The 19424-nt window shown below is 37.0% G+C and overlaps 1 protein-coding gene across 1 annotated transcript in view; it reads left to right on the plus strand.

Annotated features, from left to right (window-relative positions):
- Positions 1 to 19188, plus strand: part of LOC115443833 (catenin delta-2) — a 57508-nt gene extending 38320 nt beyond the window's left edge. The window contains 18 exon segments of the mRNA XM_030169418.2: positions 4275 to 4416; positions 4615 to 4711; positions 5037 to 5216; positions 5554 to 5636; positions 5638 to 5692; positions 5695 to 5735; positions 7505 to 7664; positions 7994 to 8088; positions 8091 to 8185; positions 8485 to 8576; positions 8835 to 8880; positions 8882 to 9008; positions 9429 to 9570; positions 10068 to 10240; positions 10528 to 10693; positions 11002 to 11130; positions 12948 to 13078; positions 14310 to 19188. Coding sequence (XP_030025278.2) covers positions 4275 to 4416; positions 4615 to 4711; positions 5037 to 5216; positions 5554 to 5636; positions 5638 to 5692; positions 5695 to 5735; positions 7505 to 7664; positions 7994 to 8088; positions 8091 to 8185; positions 8485 to 8576; positions 8835 to 8880; positions 8882 to 9008; positions 9429 to 9570; positions 10068 to 10240; positions 10528 to 10693; positions 11002 to 11130; positions 12948 to 13078; positions 14310 to 14438 — 2083 coding nt within the window. The 3' untranslated portion in view covers positions 14439 to 19188.
- The last annotated feature ends 236 nt before the right edge of the window (positions 19189 to 19424 follow it).

Raw genomic sequence — 19424 nt, forward strand, 5'->3', positions numbered from 1 at the left:
GATATTGTGTAACACCATCTCGTTACACACTTTGAAGGTAATATATTTCCATAATTTCCAAGTACATTTCACCTTCAGACCGGCTATTTTGATGGAAACCCTTTTGTGTACGTACAACGCTTTGAACTTGACAGCGTAATCAATTTCGAAAGGGCTAAGATCACAATCGTAGACTGCCTTTTGTCGCTTCACTTTGAGGAGATTGCGTTTGCATCAGTTTTCTCGAGATTCAATATGTTTACCGGTTTTACTTTGGCGTAAAATGCATGTTGAATTTGGGCCTCATATTTGGAAATGCGAATTGGATTAAGATCAGAGGATCCTGTCTTCCGGATTTATGTATTTAAAGATGTGGCCGAAAGGTGTATTGAAATCATAATGATTTCTTATGTTTACGCGAATGTTGGACATTAAAATTAAACAATTTTTCGGATTTCATCGCGGTTTTTTTATTTCAACTTTCTCCCAACGTATAGAAGACTTTTGCAGCTGTCGTGGTCACGGCCGGGGAACTTAAATTAAGTTAAATATAAAACCGCGAAATCCGCAAAGTAGCTTAATTATAATGTATTAAAATCAGTTATTAAATTTTTACCTACGTCTATATAACAGCGTTTTAGTTACTATGTATAAATAATAAATATTTTGAGCGCGTTTGACTAGCAGCCATTACTCATGGTGAAAAACAGGTTTTAATCGAGTCGACATAAATGCCTTATATATATGATGGCAGGCTAACATGATTCCGGCGATCGTAGAGAAGCGCATCTCTTGTTGGTCTATATTATACAAGGACTATTGCATCAAATCTAGTGGAGTCACTTTGTCTTAAAAAAACAACGATCATTTTAATTACATCCAATATCGCCATTAATCAATTTGAATTATATTTATCCTTTCTCCAGGTGACGACAAAGACGACGATAGCCTAGTTGGGTGTGGAACGGACTGCCGAGGCGAATGTCCGCAGGTTCAAATCCCAAGGGCACACACCTCTGACTTTTCTAAAAAATCATGTGTGTATTTTTTGTGAATTTATCGTTCGCTTTAACGGTGAAGGAAAACATCGTGAGGAAACCTGCACATCTGAGAAGTTCTCTATAGGAATTTCGAAGGTGTGTGAAGTCTACCAACCCGCACTAGGCCAGCGTGGTGGACTAAGGCCTAATCCCCTCTCGAAGTAGTGAGGAGGCCCGTGCTCAGCAGTGGGCAAGTATATAATACAGGGCTGATATTATTATTATTATTTCTCCAGGTGATGGACTCCGTATCCAGTCAGCCCGGGGGGCGGTAATTACGCCGGCGTGGGCGGCGCGGGGGCGGGGCCACTACGTACGGCCACTACGCCGCCGCCGCGTACCCCCCGCAACCCACTTATATGGTAGACGCTTCGCAGGTCCCCCCTTATATGGCACAGGTAAACCCGTGAATCGCCTAATGTTCTCGTGTATTGATACGGTCTTACAATAAGCTAATAGATCAGTCAATGAAAATGTCATTAATACAAATATTTTTGTAAGTCGTCCGGGAATTAGATAGCGATATTTTTATAAAGATTATGCTTTATTATTTAACAATTTTATAAATAATGTTAATTATATATTTTTTTATCGTGTCGGTAATTAATCATTTTGTTTTTGGCCTACATAATTATAACTGCTATCTGATGGTAAAATACCGTACTCAACAACCAGTTGATTCAAAATGTCTTTATGTGTGTGTATTGTGTGATCAGGAATACGTGGAAGGTGGCGGTAGTGCGTCGCCTCAGGCCTTCGGAGCTCTCCCGCAGCACAATTTGCATCTGCAGCAAAGGTAAGCACAGCAATACACAGCTTAAATTAATAAGTTTTAATACACTGCTAAATTTAGAAGTGGACTTATAAACGGGCATTGCGTACTGGTTAATTTGTTTTCAATTGGTGTGGGTACTTTCAGCTATTCGATCTGCACGCATTTATCGATATACAATATAAATTTTATCGATATTTGCAAATAATTTAATTTGTGTTTTTTTTTTTTTTTTTATATTTTAACCGCATGATTTTAAAGATCATTGCCAGATTACATTTATATTTGTAAATCTTCCTATGCACAATGTGATTTTACATTGGGGTGATATATAGAAAATGATATAATTAGTAACAGAGTAAAATGTATCTTCAAAACATAATTAATTCTCTATTCATACAATTATCAATGAATAAAAAACAAATTAAATGAAATCTCCGTTAATATGTCATGTCAAGGGATCAAATTAAATAGACCGCGGTCCGTATTAGCTAATGCCTAGAATGTCGATCTCTGACCCGCGCTCGAGTCACGTTGATAAACCAGATGACTGGATGAGTGAGTAATCCGCTTACTGCAATGCTGATTAATGTAGGTTAATGATGTATTAAATTGATTGTTTTATAGTGTATGTGTGATATTATTACGGCTTGATTAAGAAAATAAAAAAATTGCTTTTAGGACGCCACTATAGCCTGACCAGGAAAATAATAAACCTGCTGTGAGTGCGCCATTTTTGATTTCGTTTTCAAGTTAAAATTGTGTTGTTGTTTTTGGCAAAAACATGGCCTGAGATGTTTTATTTTTCTGGTCAGGTCCGGTAAACTGTGTGTTTGTCGGATATTATCGATTATAAGTAATATGCTCGGGATAGGCTCGCCCTCTATCACGTCGTGGAAGCGAAACAGTTGAGTGGCGAATTGTGGGTGGAATCTTTGCGTCTCTGCCTACCCATACAGGGATACAGGCGTGAGTCTATGTATGTAAATATGAATGTTGTATAACTATGTTAATCATGTGTTGAAAATAATCGAATAACTATAGTACATTTGAAAAGAACTATTTTGTAGTTATTTTACTACTGATGCTTTAGGAATTTTCGAAAATATTATTAATGAATCTTATAAAATAATCATGGCTCTTTGTTTACTAACTAAAAATAATTATATGGTACAATACGCATAATATGGCTTTATTTCTTTGACTTAGAGAATAACTTTATCATGTTGCCATTGTACTAATAAGTAATAAAAGTTTGTAACTTGTAAGTAAACTAATAAAACATAAGTCCGACAATGTGATCTTATAACAATATTATTTTTTCATTTAGAATCTATGTATCAGACTGTAATGTGTTACCATTAGGAGTTCTCTTAATTTAATAGCACAAATAACTCCTAAAGTAAAATTTAAACAATAAAAAAAATCTTGTTTTTTTTTATGTCTATACCTTAAACTGATTTTGAAAAGAGCAACACTAGAGTTTCTGACCAGTTCTTCTCTGGTGATAACTGCTTTCCCAACTGATGGTAGAGTAAATTTTTTTTTGGTGAAATTAAGCACTATACATATACCCTACTGCAGTGGAGTGGGGTCTGATAGAATGTCGACTGACTGATTACCCCTCGGCAGTCGACACAATTATGCCGGCCTATTAGAACCGGATATACACAGGCTGATCCGGAAACGCGATATAATTACGTTTAGTTTAGGTATGGTTCGGTATTTGTATACATGGATACACTCAAGAAATATTTATTGGTAAGAAAGTCTATATCCGCCTTATTACAAAAAGATAGCTTAGTACTGGGTTTAAACCAAGACTAAAAAGTCCAGGTTTGTTACGGTATTAAAGTTAGTTCTCGGACTAAAATTCATTCTTATTATTATTCTTATTAAGTCTCCTTGACATATCAAACTAACATAAAACTTGACGCTGCACAATACTTTTCTGTTTGGATTTCCTTCCGTTAGTTTATCGCTATAAATCTCAAAGAAAATCTTTTCGCCAAGTGTATTGACGATTTGGTTACAGTTAGCGAAACTTTTCTAATCATTTGTTGGATTGATTTATTAACTGTCTTATTTATTGCGTAAGTTGGACATGTTACTTATAATGGATGTGTAGAACATTTTGGTAAATTTTCGCACATTCAGTGATAGTGGACGGGTAATTTATTTAGTAGAATTATTCCAAAATGTTAGTCATAAAATAAGTCATATTTATAATATTTTTATATTTCATTGTCGCCGGTTGAATAAACTGCCTTCATCTTCTCGATTCCCAATTATGAGCATTCATGGATAATGGAGATAGCTTATCATTCCCTAGACCTGATCACACATAAAATAATGACTAGTTCTCAAATAAACCATTCTTCCTTTCAAAGTTTATGCCACTAACAATAACGATGATTTTAGAACCTTACAAAATTTGACAATAAAAAGAAAAAAATAATTATCATTACCTTCCATCATTGCAGGTACGATTCAGCGTCGCTGGAGCAGCTCGGGCGCCATTACTGCGTGACGTCACCGCGCGGCGAGTACGCGGGCGATGCGTACGGGTACCAGCACTACCCCGCCGCGTACGACCCGCAGCCGCACCAGCCGCCGCCTTTCAAGGTCAGTCGATAAGGGTCAAGGTCAAGGTTCAATAATGTTAAGGAAAAAAAATACGGTTAAGAATCATTTTCTATTTAACTCAACCATCCTAATAATCATTAGTGTGAATGTATCGAGTTGAATCGTTAAAAAATCAATCATACATCATATATTCAGCTGCTTGAGTATATTTATGTAGAATTATTATTGCCTCAACAGGATTCACAAAATGGTTTGAGCATGGGCAGCGCCGGAGGGCAATCCATGTACGGCGACGAAGAGGAACTTCAGAAGCAAATGGCGAACATGGCTTTGGGTAAGCTAATTTTTTATCATATTTTCCTAAATGTACTTGTTAGAAAATTGTTGTATTTGCGACCACGCAAGCCTAAAAGTATTACTTCAAGATTCAAATTTGTAGCAGTCAGTTTGCAGTTATTGTTAACGCGGTAAAAATAATTGTGGATGTCGACTTTTGCAAGTTTTCTTTGCTAATCTGAACCTCTCTTTGTAGATTAACTGTTACTCTGCCACTGCATAAGGTCATAGGCGCAGGTAGCCGGTTACTGTTACTAAGACAGTAACTCGGTTGCTTAATCAATTTAAATGGTATATATTTATATCTCATTGTGTTATTCCAGTCCACGGCGGCGTCGGCGGGAGGGAGGACGGCGGCGGTCTCCAATGGCGCGACCCGAACCTGCCCGAGGTGATCGGCTTCCTCAACTCGCCCTCGGATGTGGTGAAGGCGAACGCGGCCGCGTACCTACAGCATCTCACCTACATGGACGATCCTAACAAACAGAAGACCAGGAGTTTGGGTATGGTTCGGTATTTATGCTATTGATCGATATGGGAAAGTAGCTTGCTTGCTCAGTATTTTGAATTTTTACCAAGTTTAATATGAAAAGAAACTGTAAATAATTGAGTTAGTAATTAGGAGAAATGGTGGTTTAAATATTTCAAGGGACAGTAATTCATATCATCTTTTAAAATCATTTGAATTCAACTGAAACACTACCATAACCCATATTACCGGGTGATACCATTCACAATCGCGATGAATCTAGCTATATCCGTAGGTCCTATTAGAAGGATTTATTAAAATGACCTCTAATAAAATGAGCATAGAGATAGTAATAGAGCCCCCCTCCCCAGGCGGCATCCCGCCGCTGGTGCGGCTGGTGTCGCACGAGAACCCGGACGTGTGCCGCAACGCGTGCGGCGCGCTGCACAACCTAGTCGTACGGCCGCCAGAACGACGAGAACAAGCGCGCCATCCGCGACGCAGGCGGCATCCCGCGCTCATGGCGCTGCTGTGCCGCACCAACGACATGGAGGTCAGCACACCACATACCGTACCACACTGTACAGGCTCATTTTGATATTGCGTCACTAAATGAAACCACGTACTTGTCTTCACCTTTGCTGACATTGTGCCAAAAATCATCCATTAATAACTAATATTTTCACCAAAAATCCTGGTTTTAGTTTTCTGTTTTTTTTTATCCTTTTATAATTTAATGCGAATATGAAGTGTACGTAAGTGTATTTCTGACTGAAAGTATGATGTTATCACTGCAACGAATTCTCTTAGAAAAGTAGTAGTGGCTTTAGGGCGCATCAAATTTAAATTACTTTTTATTAATATTATTATTAGATGTCTGTTGTCGTCAGCTTTACGCCCTTTTATCAAGTAACACTGACAATAAATTGTATCGATAAGCTATTCCTCTATAACTTAAGGGGTTAAGATATGTAAAACTCAACTTTATGTCCACTTTGGGCGTCCTGCAAAAAATAATGTAAGCATTCTATGTAAATATTTTTCAAGAAATAAGTAAGTTTGGCTTTTGGTCTTTTGCACAGCTGCGTATTTTTTTATTAAACACGATACCGTGAATAAAATCATAATTAATATCTGCCAAACATCGCTCAACGGTAAGAATTTTACATCGTTAACATTTCGATATCTCTCTTATTTACTTGAGTTAACTATATTCTGAAATAATACTATACTCTATTTTTAAATACACTCATCTTGTTTTTTAATACCGTTATATATAACAAAATATTTAATTATTTTTTAAAAACGCCTACTCAAACAACAGCTTATAGTAACAGGAATATTTGCAGTTACGCGCAGTCAGGCGCTCTCACAAATTGATGTCGACATCATTTCATCTAGGATGTGTATATTATGTACTAAGTAACATTAAATATTTTAAAATATTATATACACTCTATTTAAAATTAGAAAACACAAATAAGAATAAAAAAATATTAACATGTGATTTGAACTTGGTCTAATTTATATTAAATGCCTTACCCTTCCATACTAAAGGTTTTTGACAAACTACAATATTTTTAGGTAACTATGTATATTTTGTCACTCGCAGTCACTCGGTTACTAAGGAAATTTCGGTGTTGCGATATATTAGAATAATTGGAATTTAGGTGTGGGTGGATGTTTGAATTATTTTAATACAAATATTGATATTATGGATCAATGGTCACTAGACAGAAACATATGTTAGATTTGGTATTGCTGGCCACCATTTTGAATATTATTATTTTGGGCTCCGTTTTAAAGTCGATACCTGGACATGTTTTGGACCACAAAACAAGAGCTTAGTACACACTAGAGCCGATTTTAGACTAGCAAGTTCTCGCAGTACTATATGGCATAAGAACTTTTAAACACGTTTATCTTAGCGGAAATATTATTATAAGTTTATACAAATGGGATTTTTAATTTGGTATGGAGACAGTTTGAGACCCTGGGAAGAATATAGGTTCCCGGGAAAATATACAGCGTGACTTATATAACGGAAAACTTAAGCCCGAAAAACTTTATAAAGCGGGCGGGGCTGCGGGCAAAAGCTAGTACATAATATTTTCAAACGTAATTTTGACACTCCTAATATTTTGACAATCAAGGATGTAATTGTACAATACTGTGTAGCTACACGTACCGCCATCTAGTTAGCTTTGGTGTAGCGCCCAAGGTCAACGCTCAAGGGCACTGGCCTCACTTCCATTCTTAAATCAAAATCAAATTACACCTGTTAGATATCGCTTAAACGCCACCTATCATTTCGTTTTCCAGGTCAAAGAGCTAGTGACCGGCGTAATATGGAACATGTCGTCGTGCGAGGACCTCAAGCAGTCGATAATAGACGACGCGGCGCAGGTGATCGTTAACAAAGTTATCATACCGCACTCCGGATGGCATCCTACCACGCCCGGGGAGACGTATTGGTCTGTTGGTTAGTGTTTTATTGCATCACTGAAATTTTCATTAGGAATTTTCTCAATTTAAACATCTACCTCCCTTAATCTATATTCCTCATTGAGTTTTAAAGCTGTGAGTACATATAATATGATCTCTGGTATTGTGCATACTTATCAGGGGACACAATTGCACATTTGTCACCCCAGCCAAAAAAAAAATTGTATCGACAGTTCAAATGTACGCAAACCGAGAAAACACTGGTGTCTTAATCTTAACACACTCAATTAGCCGAGTATTGGTAACTATATTAGTCATGAGCTGTGGCGATGTATAGTTTACAATGAATGTAACGTCATGTTCCAGTGTTCAGGAACGCGTCAGGCGTGCTGCGCAACGCGTCGTCAGCGGGCGAGTACGCGCGCCGCCGCCTGCGCTGCCTGGCGGGGCTCGCCGAGGCGTCATGCTGTACGTGGTGCGCGTGGGCATCCGGACCAACGCCATCGGCACCAAGATGCTGGAAAACTGCGTGTGCGTGCTCAGGAACTTATCCTACAGGTACGTATAGAAATAATGTTTACATGCGTGTTTCTATGTTCAATAACATGATTGGGTTTATGAGTTGCCATCGAGATTATCGCGACGTACCAACTGGTGCTTAGGCTTATTATTGGAGGTTAATTATTAACAATTTATCAGATAAACTGCGCTTCCTATTTTTATTGGATATAAAAATTACCACCAGACTTCATGGACAGTCTCTTGTCATGTGTGGACTTGAATCGGATCCCAATAGAAAACAGCTTGTGTAAGAGTAGGTAGTACCTATGATCTTATTAGTAAATAATATGTTGTAGGTGTCAAGAAATCGAAGATCCGTTGTACGACACAAGGGCGCCACCTACACAGTCGTCGGGCCAGGCGAGGATACAGGCGAGCGCTTCCAAAGGTAAACTATGTATGTTTCTTAATTCCATTTTAGTTTCCAGTGTATTGCTCGATTGATATCCGACTACACAAAACAGCCTTGTAATCTTCCTCGTTAGTTTCAATCCCAGTAAAGTATTTGTTGATTAAAATGTCGCTATTTTAAACTTGCGACATTTGTTACAAATCAATCTTTGAATATCATTTATTTGACTTTACAAATACATGTGTTTTATACAGATATACAATGATAACATTATTTCGCACTCAAATATTTCAGGTGAAAATCTAGGCTGTTTTGGTGGCGGTAAAAGAAGAAAAGAAAGGCTCTTCGTCTTCTAACTCAACCAGCCCTCTGGGCAAGAGTGAACCGGACTCGCAGGCGCTCGAAACGGGCAACTCTCAGTTGGGCTACAGCGTGCCGAAGGGGACTGAAATGCTGTGGTCGCCTGAGGTGAGATATCGATATTGATTGGAATAATACAGGTGGTATATGAAGAGAAAATTTGGTAAAAAATCATTAGTTTGTTTTAATCGATTAGTTATCGATACATCAATAATTGTTTCTTAGTTGTTTGTGTGTAATAAATATTTCTATTTATCGTATATAATCCAATTTAACTACTTGCAAATAATTCATCAATAATTTACCATAATGAGATAAAGCTAGTGAAGCGTCATTGTTCCAACACATCATACCTAATCGATATAAAATCGATGCAAATATATATCGATTCCAATAATGCCTGACTCAGTGGCGCAGTTAGATTGCACCACGACTGCCTCGCTGAGGCCTTAATTTCAATCCTCATGTCAGATAAAGTAATACTGAAGTTTTTCTGTTCAGTATGTATATGTGTATGTAACTGTCCAGGTGGTGCCGCTATACATGGCGCTGCTGCAGAGCTGCTCGAACCCGGAGACGCTGGAGGCGGCGGCGGGCGCGCTGCAGAACCTCGCCGCGTGCTACTGGCAGCCCTCCATCGACATCAGAGCCGCTGTCAGGAAGGAAAAAGGTGTGGTATTGTACAAATATCGATCACGAGAATCGTGAAATTTCACGAATCGATTTTAGACTTTACATATTTTTAGAAATAAAAAACGATATCCGAAAGTATTGCCAAATGTGTAGATGATGTAATTTAGTAATTGCCAAATTTATTGAGTTTAGGTATGATCCAATTTCATCCTCGATTTTATAAGTTCTTTATTACATACAAGGTCAATTGTTTAATTTAGCTGTAAATCGACAACCATACATTCACATTATAGTGCTATCTGAACACAAATTGTATTCTCGTAGGACGATTTCTTCGATACAGGCTTGTCTAGTGAAGAAATCGAAGGAAATAGTTCGCAGACACATTGTGATCAACAAAAACATTTTTGTACTGTTTTAGGGTTTAATTTTCTTTGTATGTCATGTTTTATGTGTTTTACTGTAATTAACAATTTTTCATTTTTTCATTTTCATCTGTTTATGCAATACTAATAAGAGTCGCTTCTCTGCCAGGTCTACCAATCCTTGTGGAACTCCTGCGCATGGAAGTGGACCGCGTGGTGTGCGCGGTGGCTACAGCACTGCGAAACCTGGCAATCGATCAGCGCAATAAGGAGCTTATTGGCAAGTACGCCATGCGGGATCTCGTACAGAAGCTGCCGAGCGGGAACCAACAGCACGATCAGGTGAGATTACATTTTGATATTACTTTACTGGTTTGGTTAAAGGTGAAGATAGTCATGAGCGGTGTGATAGATTTTGTTTTTAAAGATTATGGTGTAAGGAATGAATAGAGAATTGGGGGTAGTTATTCATGCCATGGCGGAAATATGCCAAACATACCGCAAGTACCAATAAGAAGATAAAAACGGCCGTTTGTTTTCTCAGTTCAATAAATTAATTAAAATTTTACTTAGCAAGTTGAATGTTGTGAGTTAAATAGTAAATATTTGTTGTATGATGACTGTCGTAGGGCACATCAGACGACACCATAGCTGCTGTATTAGCGACGTTAAACGAAGTGATCAAAAAGAGTGGAGAGTTCTCGCGCTCTTTGCTGGAGGCGGGCGGCGTCGAGCGGCTCCTCAACCTCACCAAGCAGCGGCACCGACACACGCCCAGGGTGCTCAAGTTTGCAGGTCAGTACCATTTATAGCTATAAATTTATATAGTTTCACACCTTATCTTTATTCAGACATGATAACAATAAAATTGTGATCGAATAAATATAATTTTACTAATGAACTATTGATGCTTTAATGTACAGTGCGCTGCGCTCGTACGAGTTTGTAGACCCGGCGCGTCATCTGTGGTTTTTATATATTTTTTTCTTTGTAAACATAAACAATCATTAATAAATTTGTAATTGCTCAATTGCGATTCATTTAGCATCATCGCGACAGTAATCGGTTAAAGAGTATTCCCTAACCCCCGTACACGTCGGCAGGTCAAGTGCTGGTGACGATGTGGTCGCACGCGGAGCTGCGCGAGGTGTACCGCAAGCACGGCTGGCGCGAGGCGGACTTCCTCACGCCCGCGCGCGCCGCCCAGCCCCGCGCGCCCTCCGCCGCCAGCGGTAACCACACACACACACACACACACACACATACACACAAACACACATACACACAGGGCGGTCAAGTGGGGATAATGAAAAAAAAATCTTGATAAATAGTGTTGTCGAAAAAAAAAAAAATTCGTGGCTGGTGGGTCTTGAACGCAGGCCGCATTTGCTGAGGTTAACAAAGCGAGAAGGGGAGCGGAAATCTTGAACATATATGGGTACAATTCTGTGTGTTATTCTACTAATGACACAGGGTTGTGGTTAATTATTTTCTCAAGTAACTAACTATCTGACGCTCTCTGTCACACTATCAACTATTATGTCATCAGTACACCGAGCTCGAATTTACGCGCTATCGTATAGTTGACATAGTAGTTACAACTAAGTATATTTTTCTATGAAAATTCGAACAGCGCCCCGGTGAGCGGATTTGGAACTAAAATACAGCAGCGTGAACATAGCCGCAAAATTCGCATACTAAATCGTGTAACCATAGTAGAGGTTACTTAAAATGTATGAGAATTGGCAGAAATTTGTTGTTTTGCATTATATTATTGTCAGACCAACTATGGAGACATACATAAACGTTAACTTATTCGATACGATTACTATACGATGCTGCGTAAATTATTACAAAGGTGTTAGCGTGCACAACTATTCTGTGATACTATAGCGTTCAAGATCCATGCCTCGACCTTTACGGAACTCTATGCGTCCCGAAGTCAAAATGAAGAAAACCTGACTTCAACCACTTGACCGAACAATACAATTAACTGACTATATGACATTTTAATAACAAAAAACAAAGTACGCAAATATTTTCATATTTACAAATCATTGCTGATTTAATTTACCTAATGCGTTGAAAACCATTACAACTGTAGATGGTAGAAATCGGGTAATTTTAGTATTATTTTCCTATCCAATATCGAATCGTCCGTTTCGAATAAGAGTTTAAAACCAACAACATAAAGTCTGAAATTAAACAATTACCTGATTTTACATCAATTGTACATTTGTGTATATGTTTATATGTAATGTGTTGTGAGGATCTTGTATATTCATCGTCATACTCATGGTCGCTATGTGAATCTTGCACTAATATCTTAACCTGCTCACCCACTAACTTAATAGTCGGTGTTCGTATTGCACAGCCTGTAAATTCGTTTCACACATAACAAATGTATGTCAAATAAATGAAAAATACGGTTCGTGAATATGTTTTATGTGATAGATCTATGCTGTAGACAATTTTGTTTATGGTATGAAAAAACCCGTTCATGATTGTTGCGGTTTTGCTGTTCGTGAGATTATTGAGTCCTAGCTATGTTTTTCCTCTTTTCAATCCACAATCTTCCTATTTGTTAGGTAATAAATACATTCAAATCTTCTTTTGAAGTGTTGTTGTCTATGACCAGTGGTATACATTTGCCATCTGATTAACCTGCTTATTAAGGCTATTTTCTGTGTAATAGAAATGTAACTGTTATATTTCTAGTAAGTTGAATATCTAGTTAGTAGTTTCTGAAATGAATTAGGGGCATGTTATACCGCCGGTCGAAGGGTCGACGTTAAAAATAACAAGAAAAGATCGATAGCCAGTAGCTGTCAAATTAATTTGGGACTATGTTATATCGAAACTATTAGTCCGAATATAAGGGCAGTGTGGTGAACTAAGGCTCAAACAATCTTAGTGGTGGAGACCGGAACCATCAGTGGGACAGGGTTGGTATTACTATACCGAAGATGTGACGGTGTGCAAGATTCACGTATCGCTGTGGCGGTAGTGTAGCGAGTCGCGTGTACATAACGCCGGGTTGGCGCGGCAGGTCAGGGCACGCCGTCGTCGGGCGCGGGCGCGCCGCACTCGCCCAACAACGCCAACAGCACGCTCAGCCGGCCCATGGCCTCCACCGGCGGCACGCGCTACGAGGACCGCACTATACGCAGGCATCGCGAGGTAACGCACACACACACAAACACAACTAGTGATTATTGTCTTATTGGATGCAACTTTGTTATGCTCTATTTATATAAAAAAAAGCTTAGTCGTATTATCGATTTTAGAATGGGGATAAAAATATAGGTAAACTTCAAAATATTATCGATAGATTAGTGTCCATTACTCCTTTAGTGTTAAGTAAAATATTTTTATAAAAATCATTCAAGTAAAGCACTTTACAAAAATCAATTTAGGATTTTTAATGCGCCTCTACTGAGAGATTTAAACAATCAGCTACTATAATTATCAATTTGTTTACACACCTGCTTCACAGCTCAATTCTAAAAATACTAAGCTCGGTAACAAAATATCCACAATGAAAAACATGGAGTTATTTTTGTTACTCTAGTGAGTTGGTTTATTAATAGCTAACACTAAGGGCCAAGCCACGAAAACGGGTTAAGCGGCGAGCGGTGCGGCAAGCGACATGACACTATCCATACTCCTCTGTGTTAAGCAAGGTTCCTATTGCACCACATATCTGTCTCGCTTACTCGTTGCTGCTGACGCAAAACCGCTCGCACTCCCGCTCGCACTCCCGCTCGGGCGGCGACTTCGTGGATTGATGCTAAGGGTTGCGTGCGCATATTGATATTTTTTAATACATAATATAATTTCACTATTTAGACGGAATGATGGTGCAACATCTGACCGAATTGGCGTTTGTTGAAACATTTTGACATGCCCTTCAGACTTTCTTAAAAATGAAAATTAACACTTAGTGTGTATAAATTTAATCTATAGCTTGTACACGCGTGTAATAATTATTCAGTGCTTTGTGTATATCATATTGAGTGGCTTTTACGTCAGAGGAAGCGAGACAAAACATTATTTAGCTACGACAGATGTATTATAACCTTTATTAGTAAGACTGAAAGGATATAAACTATTCCAAAACATTTAAGACACAGCTGTTTTATGTTCACGCTTGAATGTTCACATTGTTGTTTTATACACGTTTGAGATTTTGTGTTCATTGTTATCACGCTTTTCGCTTTGATAATACCGCCATTTCATTTTTACAATCGAATAATGTTCGTACGATTGGCTTGTTTAAAACACTCGCTATATTAGAGATGTAAAATATGTTCACAGGTTTATGATATCCTGGTATTTTCTGCCTATAATATATCAGCATCTTGATTATTTTTTTTATTAAAACACAAATAACTTAACCCATTTTTTTCAGAACGATGACATGCCGACGATGGACGTGAACACATACCAAGAGGGGTTAGGCGTGGGCAACCCCAACGGCCGGCCCATGAACCTTCAGGGCGTGCAGGCCTCCATGCCGATGCCGCCCAGCAGTCGTTAGCCCAACAGTGGGCCGTCGGACGGACGACGATCCTCTTGAGCACCTCACGGTAACTCCAATTGATAACTGTGTAAGCCACGTATAGGGCTGTACCTCGCAGAAGCTTACGGACTTGGGTCCGAAGCGTTAGTACCAATGTAGTATTACTGTTGTGTTATTGAACGTTCCGGCTTTAGCCATTATGCGCTACGTAAACATATTTGGGATTTCGTAACAGGTTTATGTGATTTTTGTTTAAATTTCGCAAAAACAGAATGTAAAAGTACCGACATCAATAACCGATCCTATAACCAATCTTCGGATTTATCTCGTGAGCATGACAAAAAAACTTAATTCCGATTGATACATTTTGTAGATCGATCCGAAGATAGGTATTGGGCTCGTTTATTGCAATCGGCTGATATTGACTGGCTTGGAAAATACACTCAACTTGGTAAGCATTCGCTCTGGCCGACATGAATAGCTGAACATTCCAAAGGCAAATCTGTCCTAATGAATAGTAACATGGTATGCTTGCATCCAATTACCATTGTTAGTTCTTACACGTTTAATCTATCCTTCATTGTTTGCTCAATAGAAAAGCACATGACAAAATTTATCAATTGGAGTTACTAAGTGTAACTACAAGTTGGTGATTGGCTTCGTGCGAGTTTGCCTTTTTTTATTCATCCCTAAAGCGTACATACCAGGCGGACTGTATCGCAACGCATAGCACTGGAATAAATACGCTGGGTAACGAACGCGCCTCGTTCAAAATTGTATGATCTCTAACGTTTGGATATTACAAGAAATCTGAAAATCGTTTTGTTGCAATTGTTTTTGTTGTGTGTAGAGTTTGGTTGCCCTAACATATTTACCGGTTACCAGGCATTCTCTTTGATATACTGTCTTTATATGGTTGTTATGTATTATGTTTTCGGAGGCAACATTTTTATACTTTGCAGTATATTTATCGCTCAAAGAAGCTAAAATAATCGATTTATATCGATTATTAAGATATCGATATTCCAAGTCGTGGTAGGAGGTTTATTGGAATGTCTTGGTATATGTTGCTTCCCTGGCCGATATCCTACTCGATCCATAAAAAAAAAATTAATATACGAAATCGTATTATGTTTGAATTTGTCGATAAAACGCCATAATTCTCACGGAGCCAAATGTACTGAAATTTCATGAGTATGGACTTATGTGCACAAGCATTTATTTTCAATGTAAGCAAATTATGTATCGTTAAAAATTATTTTATTTATTTTGTACTGACAAATTACGAGAATCGATAGGCAACTTTATTTGTAATTATGGTCTCGAAAATTAAAGATGTCGAATTACAGAATTAATAATGTAATAAACCTATATTACTGTAGACACAAAGCTTTGTTGTATTAATTTATTTCTCGATATTGTAATGCAATATGGCTGCCTTCTAGGCACATAATATATTATGATTACAGGTAATGAACCGTTGTGCAATATTTTGTTTTATCTAAAATTCTGTTATTCGACAAAAATACCGAAAAACAAAAAACAATTTTAAACAACTTTTTAACTACTGTGCAATACAGAACTTTGTTGTCGAGGCCTAAACGTTTTTTAATTTCATATTTTTCCAACCATTTTGATTTGTACAGATATCATGTCAATTCCTCATGTATATAGTCGTGCCATTTCTGTATTTATAATAATGAAATAAGACAGTTTTTTGTGCGTGTTGTGTATTGAGGTTTTAAGAGTTGGGACTCATCGTTGCGCAATAGCATAAGATTTTGATTCAGTTTTGATTACACTGACGGTTTTCAATTAAGGAATATAAAGCTCTTAATTGAAAATATAAGGGAAATAGATATGACGTCATAGTAATCAAAGTGAATAGAACGCATTGTACGCATAAAGTTCGACGCACATGAAGGCGCATGACGTCGCTTAGCTCTGTGCACCAATAGTGAAAGTTGTGCGATACGTATGCGCTTGCGCACGAAACTGAACGAACGCGTGCGTCATCGTTTGCGTTCGGCTTCATAATCTTTATATAACCATTATACCGAGGGAGTTACTGCGATTTACATTGAAATAAACATTTAAAATATTCGGGATTTGAATATTATTGTTATTATTTATAACGATTAGTTTAGACACACCGTGGTTCCGTTGTAATCGCGATAGTTATTTCTATAGCATTCTAATTGTCGAAGTACTTCGTTGACTTTCAACGGGACCTGTGGGGTTAGAACGAACGCGTGAAAAGCGAACGATTATGTTATTTGTAGGGTGTGTCACTGGCTGTATTTAATAATAATTTATGAACGTTGTCTTTAAGTGTAGTATGTTAATCATTCGGAATGTGTACAAGGTTTATTATATCCCATGACTTAGTCCTCGTTATTAGTTTAGATTTAAGCGATGCGTTTGTATCTCGGTTTACTTTACACGATGCGATTAGTCGTATAGCTTTTGAAACGTTCGTTCTAAACTCTTATAGTATTTAAATATTATAATAATAAAATAGAAATTTTGTAATATTTTGTATTCATTCCACAACCCTTTACAATTAATGTAACATAGGTGTCTATTGTCCTCTAACGTTAGAAATAAGGAATATCCGTCTCGTATTTAGACATAAGTCGCATGCATCGTGGGACGAGTTCGCTTGAATTTATTATTTGTTTTGTTTAATGCTTTGGGACGATATTTAAATATTACCCCCTTTCTATCCAGTCGACATGATATGACGTCTACTATATGACGATTGACGAAATATTTCGTCATAGATTAACCACGATTCGGGATATTCTTTGACGATGGCGTAGGATACAAAACACGTCTCAGTTGAGAAGACGTATTGAGTGTATAATATCATAATCTTACTGATTATCCTGCGGTCTTTAAGACATTGTCAGTATACAAAATGTACTTGAAATAAAGAAAACGCTAACAGCCTTAAAGCGTCGAGAAGCGAACAAATATTCGCAAGTAGATATAAAGTCATTTGTGTTGTTCTTAATTGCAAACGATTGTCTCAAGTGGGAGGATACTAAATTAATTAGCGCAAGCATTCCACACTTGTTAACGTTGTAGCAGAACGTTGTAAAGTGATGAAGTTTATGGCACTTGAGATTTCAAATGAAGAGATCATGGCGGATAAAATTTCATGAAGCTAAATATGGTCTTAAATCCGATTTGAGCATGCTGCGGGCGAATCAGAGTTACGTCAATCGAGAATTATGAAATATTTGTGTTGTTTTTTAATGGAAGTTGTGTCAAAATAGCATCGAGTGCATTTTCCATGTCGTAATAATTTTCATTGGTGAGATAAGAACGTCTTGTGACGTATATATACGTCAAGTTTTGGTAATTTAATTTTAACGGGGTTTTTAATTGACACAATAAATATGTAACATTTGCAGCTTCATCCCCACTTTCAATTAACATCAAGAAATAATACATATTGCACAATTAAGATTAACGTATATTCACGTTTGTTGTTTTGACATGACTTCTATATATTATATTGTTTTATTAGGATCCATATAAAAATATATTGTACGTTATCAATATATTTTACTTGTAAATGAGTAAACCTTTGCGACCGTACCCATGAGCACGGATTTTGTGAATGACGGCAGCTTTAAATTTTAATTTTCGACACATTTCCCTCCGCATTCGATTTAGTTGTTAGTATTTATTTTATATAATTGTCGGAATAAATTAAGTGTTTAGTGTTAAAAGTAAGGAGTTTTGTGAGAACATTATCGTTTTTGATACAATATTATGCACAATAACGCATTTTCTATACGTCCGCTGCCGGATGATGTTGTTGACTGAATAATCTGGTACAAAACTACCCTCATTCAGTGCATTGTAATTTTTTAAGTACCCGTAATACGTGTTAAGGATTTTTTGTATATTTTTTATTATATGAACAAATGTAAGCGGTATGTGTAACGATTATTTCTCTAATAACAGTTTGCTTGCCAGAGCAATGTCGCTTCTATGAAGCTATCGATTCTGTTCTACTTTCACGTTTGACGTAGACGTAAGGTTTTTATTTAATCACTTTTTATTTATCTTACTAGAAGAGTATATTAGACAATTTTAGACATTTAGATGTATTTGTTTTTTTTGTATCTTGTGTCTATATAAATTTTATATAGGTATCTTAGGCTTGTATAGGTTACGAGTATATTTTTAGCCATTATAATAATTATTTTTTTATTAAACTTCCATTTCACAGTAAAGAGATCTCTAGCCTTTTCCAAATTTTATTTTTTAAGATATAGTGTGTCATCATTAATGTCCGAGGTCTTGTAGAGTTGCAACATGAGTTGAGAATATATTGTAGTCTGTGGTCAACCATAGATAAAATACGCCTTTGATAGTCTATGGCAGAGACGAGTATCTGTAACCTAAGAATGTCCATTGTAGACGATTTACTTACATAGAATACTTTTAAAATATGAATTTTATATTATTTGTTTCTTGTCTCTGTCAAATTTTATCAAAGGGAACCTTTAGAATTGTTGGAACATTAATACTCGATTATTTATATTTTATTTAAAAATTTTATATGAAAATTATTTAAAGGGAACAGTCTTCGTTTGTCGTTGCGACACAATATGTAGTTATATAAATAAATAGTTTGTCTTATGTCACGTTGTATGTAGATTTAATAGAACATTATTCTCTCTTGCGTAAAGATACTTATGATTAAAAAAATATATTATCACAGAGAATTAAATGAAAGATTTTTTGGTTCTTTTTGTTTTTTTATTTTATTTTTCCTTTTTTTTTATAAGGGCCCGTATATACTGTGCAAAAATGTTTTGATGTCAAAAAGGTTAGCAATAGATTTTAGAAATGTAATGAAAGATGATACTGTTGAGAATTGATGCATACAGTATGGACGGGTCTTTAATTTCTTATTAGGGTGAATTTATAAGGCCTATTAATTCTTTTGTGTTTATTTTTTGATTTTTTGCATACGGATTAGGC

Source organism: Manduca sexta, chromosome 3, assembly GCF_014839805.1.
Source record: "Manduca sexta isolate Smith_Timp_Sample1 chromosome 3, JHU_Msex_v1.0, whole genome shotgun sequence".
Lineage (NCBI taxonomy): Eukaryota > Metazoa > Arthropoda > Insecta > Lepidoptera > Sphingidae > Manduca > Manduca sexta.